A 16,434-nucleotide genomic window follows, 5' to 3' on the forward strand; every position below is an offset into this window, starting at 1 on the left:
TTCATACTGCATGACTTCACAATAGGAAGAATCGCCTACAGCTCTGTCTGGTCCGCAAACTATGTTTCACAACAAAACACACGCGAGAAGTGATAAGGAAATAACGCGAGAACCCGCGTGCGTCAGACCGGAGTTCTCGATCGCGAGCAGAATTATTCAAAAATATATATATAGCCCGCAAATTGTCTGTGAGCTGATTTCCAGCTACTAGGAGAAAAAAAAAACGGATTTTGCAGGAGGGAGATGCAGGGAACAGGGATTCGATGTTCTGCAAAGAGAGTTGGAGGTAAATAATTTTGCAGTAACTGTTATGCTGATGTTGTGGCTGGTCAAGCAAATGTTTGTGCTTGTTTCTGTATGATATAATTGTTCATATATCTATTAAAATACTGATATTCTGGTCTATAACTCCTCCCCGAACTTCCCTCTGCCCTGTATCTTGGTCTCTCATTGGCTGTAGGTCATCGCCGATGTAGTTTTCAGTCAGAAATCATTTCACACAGCGTGATTGTGAATCGCCGACAGCTCCAGATATTTAGCATGCCAAATATTTTGCGGGCGTCGGCAACGTGTCGGCGATTCCCTCAGATCGCGTCTTTGATAATTCACACTGCGTGATTGTCACTCGCGTGAACGAGCACCGATTTGCCTCCGATTTCGGGCATTTGTCGGCGATTTCGCAAAACCTGTCGGCGAGTGAAAAATCGGGCTAAAATCGTGCAGTGTGAACTTGGTGAATCATATACACACAAAAAAGTGGCCAGTCTAGCTCTATAGCAAACGGTTATTGAGCGAACGGCTCAAGCCAGTTCCTTTAATGATCCATTCAAACGGATAAACTCAATGAATCAGAGTGGATAGTGAATCAAGATCTGACTCAATTACTGATATTTTAGTGATGTCAGTCTCCAAATTAAGTTTTGTGTACTTCAGGTTAGTGAAATTTAAATAAACATACATAGGGTACACTATCAGTCACAAATTTGGAACAACTAGGCTATGATTTTTTTAAACGTATTTGAAAGAAATCTCGTGCTCACCAAGGCTGCATTTATTTATTAAAAATACAGTAAAACAGTAATATTGTGAAACAATATTGCAATTTAAAAGAACTTTATGATATTTATAATGATACAAAACATTTCTATTTCAAATAAATGTTGTTCTTTTGAATGATCTAATTATCGAATAACCTTATCTAAAAAAATATCACTGTTTCAACAAAAACCCAACACTGATAATAAGAACCATTATTAATAATTAAGCACTAATAATAACTAAACACCAAATATCATGTTAGAATAATTTCTAATGTGACACTGAAGACTGGAGTAATAATGCTGAAAATTCAACTTTAAAATTACAGGAATAAATTACATATTAAAATATATTCAGATTCAGAAAACAATTTGTTTATGTTTCACAATATTACTGTTTCATATTACAGTATCTATCGCTTCAGTTCACTCACTCATCTTTTTCTTTCATTTTTGCATCTTTCACTCATGGGTAAAAATATGAAGTGCCTATGCGCTCACTGGCATACTACCTACGCTAGCATATGATGTGCCAAACCATCAGTGGCGTGTGGCACAGGGGCGGTGGTGGGAGGCAGGAGGCTGGAGGAGGTGGGTGCGAGAGAGCAGTTGGGATGCCAGACTGGAGCACGGTGCACCATCTGGTACGGCCCCCCAATTTTCTCCCAGATTTTCTCGGCTTTGCTCTCACCCCTCCTTAATACAAAACACAGCGCTGCCAGGCTGGCAAAGCCTTGCGTGTCCCCCCTCCTCCCCGAGTTGAATGTTGGACATGGTATGTCATTTCGAACAGTGCCAAGCGTGTCACCTTGCTAAGATTCTGGGATCTCGTTCGTAGGCATACCGACTGGCAGCAAATCTGTCCCGTTACGCACAGTCATTACTCTCTGCCATGTAACGGAGGTGTAATTCAGCAAGCCTGTCCAGCGTCAAAAAAGTTTGTCCCATTGACCTTAACTGGTAAAAAAACACTGACGCAAAGTTCTATCTACCAAGAAAAGGGTAATTTGACAGGAGAAATATCCAGAGACCGACGACACATTGGCTCATTGTTTGATGTCTTTCAGATGTACTTTACATTATACAAAGGCACTGAAAGCGATATTGTTACAGCCAGTGCTGGAGTTGGCAAGCTCGGAGCATTTGTTCAGATGGTTTTCTTTCACTTTGAGGGAATGGGGGCCAAGGTCTTCTAGAAGTACACAGCATGCATCACTGTCTGCCAGCCCAAAGACATGCTTCATATTTCTATCTATAAACACCAAATCTATCTTCGCCCATTCTTGCTGAGCTGTGCTCGGGAACACAGAATTCTTCCACTTGCCTTAATAATATATCATGAATTTATTATAAAATGTCATTCGGGTAATATCCTGCCATTCAAGTCAACATGAAATCAAAAACTCCCCTATTTATTTTATGAATGCACATTATTATTTGTTTTTTTTTATTTTATACGTTTTCTCACATTATATAATTTCATGTTGACTTCAGCAGCATTTTTAATACTTTTCTTAAATAAAATGTTCTATAAATCAAGCAAGTGATATATAAACGAAACCCTCTGCAAAACCTTCAGAATATAGATAAGAATAAAACGGTAAAGGTGTATGTAAGTGCTACTGGAGTCGAGATTTCTGGCTCAGAAAGAAAAAGCCTTTCAAGATATGTATTGTAATTGAACTCTACAGATGAAAATAGATAAAGTGTAATAAAAGGTCTTAAAGAAGACTCAAAATTGTCCAGTGTAGGAAAAAACAATGCTTGAAGTGTCACAAATTCCTCCAGTCATACAAATGGAAGTGACTCATTAAGATTAATTAGTCTTTGTTTATTTTGTTTGTATTAAGCATTCCTAAAAGGGAAATTTTGGGTTGCCGGCTCTTAAAGTGTGCCATCTTGATAACTTTTAAACGCCTTGGCTGCTTTCACTGCGATCAAAGAACAGGAAGTAGTTTTGCAGGAAATAGTTTCTTTTTGATTTAGAAGAAACATCGAATGTGCAAAAGTGTCGCATAAAAAATTACAGCATAATAAAATCATTAAAAAATTTAAAGTGTGATGTTTAGGGCAGTTTTAACTGTGTGCCGAAGTGCGAGAAGGGCACATTAATAAGCATGCAATGTTCATATGCCTTGTAATACATATTTCATCTCGCCAAGCACACTTTTCATATTTCATCTAGTGTTTTCCTCAATGGCTTTGATGTGATGCCTGAAATCGAAGGCAAGTAAACAAGACGCTATAAATACATGGAAACCTACTTCCTACACAGTTGGCATCATATGTTAGCATGCCATTAAGAACACGGCTGCCTTTTTTCCCAGACCACTGCGCTACCTTTAAAGAGGTGCTGTCTTGGCAGTGATTTCACTCTTTGTTCTCCCACACACACACAGAAGCGTTCACATACACGAATAAGTATCCCACCCCACCCCTGATCAGCTGTTCAGACATAAAGCCTGAGAAACAAGAGAAGAGGAAAAGAGAGCAAGAGTTGGGCAGGCAGACAGACAGGAGAATAGACGCAGGGTTTCTAGAGACAGCTAACAGACATCTGAGAGACTTCTAGACGGTGCAAGAATTTGAGCAGGAGACCAGGGAACAAAACAAGGCTGAAAAGAAAAGAGTTGTGGAGTGGATGGGTTGAAAGTGGGATAAAAAACAAAGCTAAGTGAAAAGAAATGTGTATTGCCGAGCTAATCACAATGCATTTTGCATGTAAAAGTGCTTGCTGACATGCCTTTGTAGAGCGGGGTTTGGAGAGAGGGCGTGGGCTGATTCACAGGCTAAGTTTAGCTCAAGCTCAAGTTAGCTCAAGCAAAACAACGAACATCTAGTACTGCATGTTAAAAAACAACCAATCCAGGAGGTAATGAGAGAAGAAAAAGGAAAAGTAGGATAGATGAGGGAGGACCGTGGGAGGTCTGCTGTCTCTGCACTATATTTGTCAGATGTGTTGGCGCTGAAGCTGCTGATCACAGATTTAACTGTCAAACTCACACTTAAGGGCCCCCCACGTCCCCGACTCCCTCTTCTGTACCCCACTATGAGTTACAATCCCAGGATAACGGTGTGATTATTTCGCCCAACCAGTTAAGTGCAAATCCCACCCCATGGCCAATTCTGAAGATTCACATCAATCACAGTATTTACTACACAACAATGAAACAAATCCTAACACCTAACCCTGACCCACACCCTAATGTTGTTATAGCATTATAGCACATCCTGATGGATAGCATTACTGTTTGTGATGTTTCTGAACTCTGAATCCATGAAGTCTGATCTTTTCTTGACCGGCGGCTGGGTGATTGAGTTGACCAATGAAAGCTGCGGGGTGAGGTTTTCACTTAATGCATGTTATTATTCTTTGAATTAGCATGCTAGACTCTTAGTATGTGGAGTATTCTTCCCTCAGCTGCCTAAACTCAAGTATCCCCGGTTAAATCCAAGTTAAGCGCTAATAGTGGCATGAAAAACAAAACAATGCAAAGCAAAACAGAAATGCGCTACAGCTCAGCATGTCAGATTCGGAGGTAACCACTAGGCCACTGCTAAAACAACAGATGTAGTAAATTAGCACTATAGCTTGAAATGTAAAACACTGAGATATTTACGGTATCTGCTGAATCTAATAATTTGCCTGTGACAGTAACTACCAAAATAACAAGCGCCTTCATGCAACTGTTGCGCAGTTGCAAGAGTAAATCAGTCTCGCCAGAGAATAATAAGCTCTGCACTCGCTCTGAGAGCAGTAACAACAGCAAATCTGGACACTAATTACAGTCCAAGCTAAAGCTGTTTTAGCTGTTTTTGCCACCGTAACATAAACAGAGTGTAAGTGTTTTAGCCTTGCTAGCATTGCGAAACACTTTAGCAGCCTCCTTGATTCGCATTTGTTCCCACAGCCACTTAGATAGGGTGACCATACGTGCCATTTTCCCAGGACGCGTCCTGGCCAGGATTTCTATATTGCCTAAAATATCTAGGTTTTGGCTTTGTTTGCGTGTGCAGCCCGATCGGTGTATGACATCAAAGTACCATACAGACGGTTATGCTTTCGAAACGCTCTCGAGGTACTTTGATGTCAAACACTGATCGGTCTGAGCCGCACTGCTTTTAAGTCGAAAACACCTAATATGTACGCGTAATTGCATCGCTTTGACCGTAGATCCCACCTTCTCACACGCCATGATTGGTCCATTATGTACAATGCTTGCATGTTATTGGTCAAACTAATTTTCGATCATTAGCTTCAGCAAGCATGAAAACAGGAAAACAAAGCCAAAACAAATCCTGGCCAGGACGCGTCCTGGGAAAATGGCACGTATGGTCACCCTAACTTAGAAAGTAATAGTTTTGCTAACAAATTCGAATCAGTGCTACGCTCTAAAGTTGTGGTGTTCAGTGAATCGGCCAGTCATTTCAACAGGAATCCATGCGATTGGGAATTTCGCGCAAAGCTTTCCCCACGACAGGTTGGTCACGGTGTTAACCTACAGAACGCTGCTTGGTTTGAAAGTGACTTTATGTGTGAGCTGTGCATCATACGTTGTTACACTATTGACGATTGACGATGAACTTTTTTGCCTTCAGAATTTCATGAATGCCTCACATTAACTCACTCCACAGCCCAATAACTAGCATCTCACTGAGTGATTACAGAAGGCCGACGGGGATATAGAACATCACTAAAGATTACTCAGGTCGTCTGTAACCTGATAACGACTGCCAGCGGAGTAGCATCCGCACTACCTTCTCAAGAGTGCCTACTCTTCAAACTGAAAGCTTGTTTTTAGTCCGAGCCGCAACATGGGCCGAGACACCTGTAGCTGTCCTGTGGTCAGCCGGTATCCAGGTCTCATTTCACCCTCTCAACAGGTCTGACTGCCCCAGAGCGAAACCACATCTGATCCCGAACTCTCTCTCGCTCTCATTTACCTGAGGAAATCAAAGACACATCCACTCCACAAGCTGTTGGCGTGGTGAATATATCACTCGCAACGGAGCTTTTTGAGCCGTTACAAGGTAACTAGCTGTCTTGTTGTTGGAGAAGGGAATTTGATATCCTCCGACTGTCGCGTACACATGTTCATCTTTAAGTGTAGTTCTAAGCGGATCCCTTTAGCGAGTGATTTAACCATAGGTTGTCTTCACATCTGAAAGTTTCTCGCATACAATACAACAGCAAAGGGGATCGCAATCTCATTCCTTGGGACTTCTATTACACGTGTTGTAATACCTGCGCAAAAATAATGAATACAAGTGCTAAATATATTCCAAGAAGACTGACATGAAAACTGCCGGCAAACAACTACAAAAGATTTGTGAGGGGGAAGCCGAGGCGTCTGGGTGATTATTTTTTAACTTGACACTGGTAAACAGCGCTCTAGCGACACTTCGCTCAAAAGTGCCATGTCCTCCCACGAAGTGCAGCAAAGCAGATAGTTAGGAAACAACAGCTCTTCTACCTACTGCCAGACTAGCGCCTTCAAAGTGGCAGCTACTGGGGTTTAATGCGCTTTGATGTTCCCCGCCACGCAACTTAGGCGGGAGGGAGAGGGAGCTGCCGCCCGCAGGTAAGTTAGCGACCGTTAGCGAAGTGTAAAGAGCCTAGCGTGGAGCCTTTCTCAGTTTGCAGGAGGCAGCTAATAAACACAGATATGTTTAATAGACCACTTTCACAAATGCTAATCGCTAATTCCCATGACACGCTAATTAGGGCTGATCCAAGGTCAGCGTTTTGGTTCTCTACAACAACAAAAAAAACAACAACACTAGTTATAAACCATCCAGACACTAGCCCAGGGCCACACATGTCTTCGGTGACTGATAAAATCAAACAGGAAACAGGAAACAGGCAACACTAATAATGTAGATCTGCCGTATTGTACATACAAGAAATGAAACAAGCCAGAGTTCAGAAGAAGGCAGCCGAGCATGACATGTGAACCACACCAACGGGCAACACAAACATGTTCACGAAAAGGCTTGCAAGGGCTGTGCAAGTGTACTGGGTTTGCAAAAAAACTGATAAGAAAAATCTGAAAAGAAAATAGGCTACACACTATGTCGCACAGTTAAACAGCAAACAAACTTTCAGACGGTCAAGCACAAAAAGTCCAAAAGAGGCCACGGGACATCCTGTGATGCCGTTGCCACTGTGCATGTAAAAATGTGACACTGTCCCTGGGAGATACGCATGGATTCATCTGTACGGGGCACAAACAGTTCAACCTTTAGCATGTCCTGATGCCCCAACATGTATGAATTAACCTCTGGTGACATGCGCAGATGGTAGTGTGCGGGACGAGATGAACCCTTACCTGTTTAGTCATGGAGTCAATTAGTCTTACATAAAAATCCTGCTCTGTTCTGATGCCTGGAACACACAGAAACTTGACATCAGCATGTGCTTTTCATTACATTTTCCACAAACACATTCACATTCATTATCTCTAAATCAGCTATACAATGCACTGTAATTGCACCAAGCATAATGCTCTTGAAATAGCACAAGCACATTTTGGTAGCTTAATTGTATTGTAATATGTCCACATATTAAATTAACAGTACATAAAAACAATATTCTTTGAATGCTATATTTATTAAACATAGTATAATTTCGTATAATTAGAGGAAGATATTTTAAATAACTGTTATGATTTAGAAGATATTTTGTGATGCATGGTTAGCCTAATTATAACTTTAACACTGAACACACCTGCCCATGTCATATATCACAATTAACAGTTTATTTACTACTTTCTAATTAAATTAAATAGCAAATGAAACTAATTTATATGGCTAAATAATTAAACACATAATGCATGATTGAATTTAAAAATTAGTTTAATTACTGCCTTAAATAAAATCTAAATCTAAATGGTGCCAAAGTTAGGACTTGCCATGAGTTCATTGCTTTTCAACCACTTTGAATTTAAATGCTTATGAATAAAATCAAAACTGACAGAAATGATGATGTGATGAAGCATAGATTTAAAAAGCACTGTGCACAATATGCTTGAGAGGTGGCAGAACTAACAGCTGCTTTATTTCGAAACTGACCAGATGACAAATGATAGACAGGCTGTCAGATTACACACTAATGAACATGATCAATTCACACTCGCTCCAAGAAAAGCACATTAACAATTAATATCGCGTGGCTGGAAATAGGTTTCTAATTGATTTAAACATTGGGTGAATTATTAATGCTTTCAAATTATACTGATTCATTGTGAAGAGGCATGCTTTGATTTGAAGAAAGTAAATGAGAATTAGTTCGTGTCGAGGAGTCAATCACTGATTGCGTTTAATTGTTCAGACGGAACCAGCCTCGATCGGTTAAATCGTTGATTTAAATCACTGCCAATCTTCGTCAAATTGAGATCTCTAATGACAGCACCTGCTACTGTTGCTATTTTAGGGCGATGAATTGCAAATCACGGTCAACGAGAAAGTACGCAAACTCAAGCCTCGTGCGCAAATGTGAGCATGTCCTTACCGTTGCTGTAGAGAAGTTGCAGTCTGTAATGTATGCCATTGTTTGTCTTTTCTCCTGTAGTCTCCTGGGCATGAAAATAATATTACAACAGGTCTCAAAATCATACATACTAACGGGAGGAAAGTTACTGCGCTTACAAAATGATATCGTTTGGGCCTGTTCAATAACATCATCTGGAGCGCAAATACTAGTTTAGTTAAAAATATAGCGTGTGTGTGTGTGTAAACAAAACGGAATTATCTCATGAATTGTATTTAATGTATGAGGTCAAATTAATTTATTCTTAGCTGTATTAGGTTACATTACTTATAGTAAGTTATAGTAGTAGCATTATAGTAAGTTATAGTAGTAGCATTATAGTAAGTTATAGGCCATTATTGATATTACCTACTTACAGCCTAATATTGTTTTATTATGCAGGCTACAAAATGCATAAGATACATTTAACAAAACGGAATTATCTCATGAATTGTATTTAATGTATGAGGTCAAATTAATTTATTCTTAGCTGTATTAGGTTACATTACTTATAGTAAGTTATAGTAGTAGCATTATAGTAAGTTATAGGCCATTATTGATATTACCTACTTACAGCCTAATATTGTTTTATTATGCAGGCTACAAAATGCATAAGATACATTTTTCTAAATATGTAAATTAAGCTCTACTAAAATGGTTGAAATTTTTCTGTTAAGGCGGCTGAAAAAAATACAGGTGATTGAGTTTAAGGCATGCAAAATTAACAGACCTATTCGCGAATTTTATTTATGAATGTAAGAAATTACATTCATAAATGTATTAAACTTTCATCTTAAATTTTAAATTAATCTGTATTAGCCTTGATCATATTAAATAACTATCCCGTTTAAAAATAACTATCCGATTTAATTCCTGAGATGTTTATTTCAAGGTAATATTGCAATAATTTCGATTTTACTGATCACACATTTTTTTTTTTTTTCAATATATTCTCATATTAATTATTTCGACGGGTTTTCAAATGTGCATCATATAATATCTCCTGCACTTTTAAAATAAAAAAAAATACAAAGGCGTATGCGATCGTATTTTGTGCTCCGGTGACATCGTGGTGCTGAAAATCCGTTTGTGAAGCTCGTTCAATAAACTCACCTTCTCCTTTTCCACAAATCCGACAAAAGAGGTTCTCTCGATTTCCACCGGCTGTCCTTGTCGGTCATAAAGGGCTAAAACGAAGTGGAAGAAGTTGGATTTGCGCAGATTTGAGGGCGGCTGTTTCTCGAAGTGCGCCCGGGCCAGTCCCACTCCACTGCGGGGAAGACACGCAGAAAGGCCCGTGTTAAAAAAAACACCCTTCAGATATTAGACGTAGATGTGTTATAGAAATAAAATGGATGTTTAATTTCTATCCCACTGATTGGAGAATTAAAAATGCCTATACATGTATATATGCGAAATCTTTAATTAATTAGTATTAGTATTATTATGCTATTATTTGGCAATTATTATTCTTAGTATTTCTCCAGCACGTTCAATCCAGTGGTCTTAAGACCTCCAGATGTGACTGCATGCAAAAGAAGGTGAGCTTTGGCAAAGTACCCAAACTTTGCATCCAAAGGAACTCATCAAAAGCTCACTAAACGACAAAGCAAAGCGAATCAAAGGCTTAATCCTCCACAATCCGGATAGAGTTTCCTCAAAACAAACGCCAGCAGCAAGATCAGTCCACGCTCCGTGGGAGGTGAAGTCGCAGCCCTGGGGGTCTCTTACCTCTGCGCGGCCGTGTTCGCATCCAGCACCCCGGCGCCTTGCATCCATGTTCGGACTGCGTTCATGCCGGCTCCGATGGGCTCCTCTTTCAAAATACTCCCACATTATTTGGCAATTGTTATTCTTAGTATTTCTCCAGCACGTTCAATCCAGTGGTCTTAAGACCTCCAGATGGGACTGCATGCAAAAGAAGGTGAGCTTTGGCAAAGTACCCAAACTTTGCATCCAAAGGAACTCATCAAAAGCTCACTAAACGACAAAGCAAAGCGAATCAAAGGCTTAATCCTCCACAATCCGGATAGAGTTTCCTCAAAACAAACGCCAGCAGCAAGATCAGTCCACGCTCCGTGGGAGGTGAAGTCGCAGCCCTGGGGGTCTCTTACCTCTGCGCGGCCGTGTTCGCATCCAGCACCCCGGCGCCTTGCATCCATGTTCGGACTGCGTTCATGCCGGCTCCGATGGGCTCCTCTTTCAAAATACTCCCACTCCTTTGGATGCTCTCCTGAATCCCAAACATGAAACCGGGATCTCTCGCACTCTCTTCCCGTTGGTAGTGTTCTCAGGTGCCCACCTCCCGTGCGTAAGAGAGAGAGAGCGCGAGAAAGAAAGAGAGAGAGAGGCAGCTCAGCGCTCGGGTGGGAACGAGTTTGGAAACCAGGACAGATCCCGGTGTCACCAGGACGCAAAGTGGAAACAAAAAGCAAGACGTCTTTTCTGTGCCAATAATGTTTCCTGGGAGCAGCTGGTGCGATCAAGCAGATCTCATATCAAATGTCATCATGACCTAACAACTTTTCTCCTCTTGTCTTTTTTTCCCGATTTTTCTTTATCAGCAGAGAAAGGAAGAAAAACTCAAAAGTGGCCACATCAAGAGAAGGCTGTATCCTTAGCCCTCTCGATCAAATTGAAGTGATTTGTGTCTCTTCCCAAATGAATCGATCCTTCCTTTGACTATGAGAGGGAAACTAAACACGAGCGCAGCAGCCCCAGAGGCTTGAAGGAGGGACCGGGAGAGGCGGTCCGAAGGCAAAGCAGGGTCAGATCCGCCCAACCAGAGCTGCCACCTTCTCTCTCTCTCTCCTCCACCCACTCCATCAGTTTGTCAGATGGCATTACTCGAGCATTCAACAGAAGCTGATTGGAGTTAGACGCTACAAACCTCCCGCAAAATGGCTCTGTATTGATCCATCTAGTTATCTGCTTGACGCTGTAATTGCCGGCGTGACAATAAAACACTTGTGTCTTGTTCAAAAGCTTAATGTGAACTCGAGAACGCCGTTAATAAGGACAGATTGCATGTCACAGCTGAATACGGCAGGTGTTGTGCAATGTTGCAGTTGCATCCACATTGACATTCGCAAGCGCACTAAAGATTTCAAAATGAAAAGCCTTGAGGGGCCATTTGGCGTTCTTCAGATTCTCTGTAAAAAAACCTCTATAGGCAGGAGGAACTTGAATTCACAAGATCCTGGAACCTAAAAATAACCATTAGAGAACATTATATAGCCTAAACGTTCACTGTAGATTGTCACACAAATAAAAACTTATCCTGCTTAAAGAATGTTAGGAATTTGTGTTCACAAAACGGGAACCATGCGGTTGGTTTTTGCGGGGAAGATGGTTAGCGGTTCATTAGAATTCAAAAACTTTGAGGCAATTTAAATGTACAGTGAGGTTCAGGGAGTTCAGGATGGTGTATCTGAGGCGCCTTCAAAAGGTTGTCCAGAGGTTCTCTATTGGTTCCGTCTGTGTGACGATCTGAGGAACCTAAACGCGGTCTTTCACGCTGTTGAAGTATGATAAACCTTTCATGGATTTATAAAGATATGTTTGAAATTTGACGGACGAATTTGAAGATAGATTGCCTATAGACAGACTATATTGACTCAAATTCAGTTCCTGAGTTTCCACAGTATCCATGTCCTTATATCAAACAATCAAATGTTACAGTGCTGTCATTAAAATGCAATTTTTGGAATTTCGTTTTTTTTTTTTTTTCACATTCTGTAGCCTATTATTTGTTTTTTTATTTGTCCAAGGCATAACCGTGCGCCTTCATTGCTAAAGGAGGAAACAGCCCAAAATGTATAGAAATCGAATAAGATTGACATGTTTTTGCAAATTTACATGTGCAACATATATAAAATATTGAATAATGTTGGTATAATTCCAATCTATGTATTACTTTTGATTTATATTGTGTAATCGACCATTTCATATTAGCTTCGTCTCCATGCGCGCGCGTGCGTCCTATAACTACCACATAAAAATAATTTTTATTTCTGTGCTGTAGTTCCAGAATATTTTTTTCTGACATACCATTTATTTATGACAGCACATGCTATTCAAATCCGTCTGATTTCTCTCTTTTTTCTTTAATTTCTTTTTAGAATTAAAAAAAAAATCGAACTCATAAGTCTCTACTTTATTTTAATTATTTGAATGAGATAAAGACACGAAAACAACACGAATATTTGACGCAATAGATCACAGTATATGTTATAGGCTAGTTTATTGAACAAACTGCAGGGGAATTATGTGGAATCCATTCTGAAACAAACGCGCTCCTCTCCGGCTTTAACAAACACACACATACACACACACACACACACACAAACACACACGGCGCAAAGCATCTCTCACTCGAACCGTTTTATTTTTCCAAGCTGTATAGTTGTGACTGACAGCTATGCAGCCGTGTGCACCGGCCCCTGGGGCCACTATATTTATAGTTTGTCCCCTCATTCTCCCACGCTGCACACTCATGCAACTTACAATGTTTTAAAAAAATAAATAAACAAAAACACTTCTGGAAAAGAGATTTACTTAATCATGATGTTAGTATATACTGACATAATTATTCTAAATATAAACATTAATTGCATTATTAATACTTATTATTTGTATTATTATTATATTTTATGATGTTAATTCAACAGGTAACCCTAATACCATACTTTTCTCGCGGATACTAACGCTTAATAAAAATTAAAAAAAAGAATAAAATTTGTTTTTGTCTGAAATGAAATAAAGACCCAATGTTGCGCGCTGTGCTTATAACGCAAGTGGTAAACATTTAGTGTTTTTAAAAATATTGATTATTTAGATAATTAAAATTTAATGTCTATGACGTGTCACCCTGGCAGCTTTCTTTGTTTTTAAAGATATATATTTATATTACTTTTTTGCCCAGAACATATGAAAGTTTTTTTTATATATAATACTGTTACTCTTTATCGAATTTATTACCATAATAATTTTAGCATAGTTTTATTAAATAATGTTCCACCTTCGTTAAAGAGCATGAATCAAATATTTAATTTTAAGCGCTCAGTTTGGGACGCGTCATCAAACGCACGTGTACCTCTATGAACATGTGATGCAGCAGCGCCATCGTGTGATCAAATTTAAGATCACACTAGCAAACTAGTTGAATCACTGAAAAATTAATCAACACTGAATAAATGACATTGAAGTTCCATTTTAATTACTGATACTGAAAAACTAGTTGCATATGTTGGCTATGTGTTTATGATTCATAATGCGCATGTCTTTAACAACTGCTGTAGAAAATATAAATTCTAAATATTAAAATAAGAAAACAAATATAAAACACACACACACACACAAAATGAGACCACTGCAGAATTATCAGTTTCGCTGGTTTTACTATGTTTTAGTAAAATTAGCATTTTTTTTAATTCTATGAACTACTGACAACATTCCTCCCAAATTCTAAATAAACATATTGTCATTTAGAGCATTTATTTGCAATAAATAAATAAATAAAAGATGCAGTGTTTTCAGGCCTCAAATAATGCAAAGAAAACAAGTTCATATTAATTTTTAAACAACCACACAATACTAATATTTGAACTTAGGAAGAGTTCAGAAATCAGTATTTGGTGGAATAACCCTGATTTTCAAACACAGCTTTCATGCTCTCCACCTGTCTTTCACATTGCTGTTGGGTGACATTATGCCACTCCTGGTGCAAAAATACAAGCAGCTCGGCTTTGTTTGATGGCTTGTGACCATCCATCTTCATCTTGAACACATCCCAGTGGTTTCCGATGGGGTTCAGGTCTGGAGATTGGGCTGGCCATGACAGGGTCTTGATCTGGTGGTCCTCCATCCCCACCTTGATTGACCTGGCTGTGTGACATGGAGCACTGTCCTGCTGGAAAAACCAATCCTCAGAGCTGGGGAACACTGTCAGAGCACAAGGAAGCAATCTTTCTTCCAGGACAACCTTGTATGTGGCTTGATTTATGCACCCTTCACAAAGACAAATGTGCTCGATTCCAGCAAGCGCCCCAGATCATCACAGATCCTCCACCAGATTTCACAGTGGGACTGTAGGCTTCTAGGCCTCTCCAGGTCTCTGTCTAACCATTTGATGACCAGGTGTTGGGCAAAGCTGAAAACTGGACTCTTCAGAGATGGTCCAATCCTTATGGTTTTTGCAAACCTCAGCCTGGCTCTTCTTTACTTCTCATTGATGAAAGGCCTTTTTCTAGCTTTGCATGACTTCAGCCCCTAGGAGCCTATTTCGAACCATCCTCGCAGTGCACTTCACACCAGCTGCCGTTTGCCATTCTTTCTGTAGGTCACTTGATGTCATCCCACAGCTGTTGAGTGACATTCAAATGAGTTGGCGGTCATCGGAGAGTCATTTACGCCCTCTGCCAGCCTGTAGCTTTGTTGTCCCTATAATGTCTGCAGCTTGACCTTGTTCTTGTGAACCACCGTCTTTGAAATTTTAAGGATGGATGCAACCTGACACTCACTATATCCCTCTGCCAGTAAAGGCAAAACTTTTCAACTCTCTTGGCATGGTTAATAGTTATTATTTGATTCCAATTATTTTTGAGGTACTTCTAGTACTGTTTTTGCTATCCAGCTGGTCCTATTGCAAGAGAATAGTGATGACCACAGCAGTGGTTTTTATACTTTTCCTGGTTAAATAAGATTTAGTTGAGGTGATCACCTAATAAGTACTTCATTAAGTAGAATGAGGTGTGCCTGTGTTGGAATTAATTTATACACACACACACACACACACACACACATTACATTTTAATAATTTAGCAGAAGCTTTTATCCAATGAGGACAATAGAAGCAATTAAACCAACAAAAGACAAGTCTAACTTAGTCTAACATAGTACATGTAGCAAGGTTTTTTTTTTTGTAAATAAAAAAGAATAAGTAGATAGAAAAGAAATATAGTAGACAGAGCTAGTGTTAGAGGGTCAAGTTATTTTTTTAATAATAATTTTGAAAAAAGTAGACGTGTCTTTAGCCATTTCTTGAAGATTCTCAGATCGAGTTGAGCAGGTCATTCCACCAACATGGAACAGTTAAGGTAAAAAGTCTGTGAAAGTAATTTTGTGCCTCTAGGGATGGCTCTATCATGCACCACTCACTTGCAGAACGCATGCTTCTGGAGGGCACATAAGTCTAAAGTAGTGAATTTAGGTAAAGGGGTGCAGAGCCAGTGCTTGTTTTGTAGGCAAACATCAATGCCTTGAATTTTATGCGAGCAGCTATTGGTAGCCAGTGCAAGTTGATGAACAGAGGTGTGACATGCAGACTTTTTGGCTCGTTAAAAACTACTCTTGCTGCCGCAGACTGGATTAATTGCAGAGGTTTGATAGAAATGGCTGGAAGACCTGCCAAGAGAGCATTGCAATAGTCCAGCCTGGACAGAACAAGAGCTTGAACAAGGAGTTGTGTTGCATGTTCCGAAAGAAAGGGTCTGATCTTCCTAATGTTGTGTAAAGCAAATCTGCAGGACCGGGCAATTTTAGCGATATGGTCTGTGAAATTCAGCTGATCGTCAATCACAAATCCAAGGTTCCTGGCTGTCCTGGAAAGAGTTATTGTTGATGCACCTAGTTGGATGGAGAAATTGTGATGACGTTATGGGTTTGCTGAAACCACAAGCAGTTCTGTCTTGGCAAGGTTGAGTTGAAGGTTCTTCATCCAGCAAGAAATGACTGTTAGACATGCTGAGATGCAAGTAGCTATCATTGGATCATCAGGATGGAAAGAGAGGTAGAGTTGAGTGTCATCAGCATACCAGTGATATGAAAAGCCATGTTTCTGAATGACAGAACCTAATGATGCCATGTAGA

The 16,434-nt window shown here is 39.8% G+C and overlaps 1 protein-coding gene across 2 annotated transcripts in view; it reads right to left on the bottom strand.

Annotated features, from left to right (window-relative positions):
• Positions 1–11,656, bottom strand: part of LOC107727277 (transcription factor COE1-like) — a 139,698-nt gene extending 128,042 nt beyond the window's left edge. For both annotated transcript variants that reach the window (XM_016537101.1, XM_016537102.1), the window contains exons 1-4: positions 10,680–11,656; positions 9,679–9,835; positions 8,548–8,611; positions 7,367–7,422 (exon numbers count right to left, since the gene is read on the bottom strand). In XM_016537101.1, coding sequence (XP_016392587.1) covers positions 7,367–7,422; positions 8,548–8,611; positions 9,679–9,835; positions 10,680–10,813 — 411 coding nt within the window. In that variant the 5' untranslated portion in view covers positions 10,814–11,656. The remainder of the gene's footprint in view (positions 1–7,366; positions 7,423–8,547; positions 8,612–9,678; positions 9,836–10,679) is intronic.
• Positions 11,657–16,434: the final 4,778 nt, after the last annotated feature.

This window comes from Sinocyclocheilus rhinocerous, unplaced genomic scaffold (genome assembly GCF_001515625.1).
Source record: "Sinocyclocheilus rhinocerous isolate Xijiao unplaced genomic scaffold, SAMN03320098_v1.1 scaffold95, whole genome shotgun sequence".
NCBI lineage: Eukaryota > Metazoa > Chordata > Actinopteri > Cypriniformes > Cyprinidae > Sinocyclocheilus > Sinocyclocheilus rhinocerous.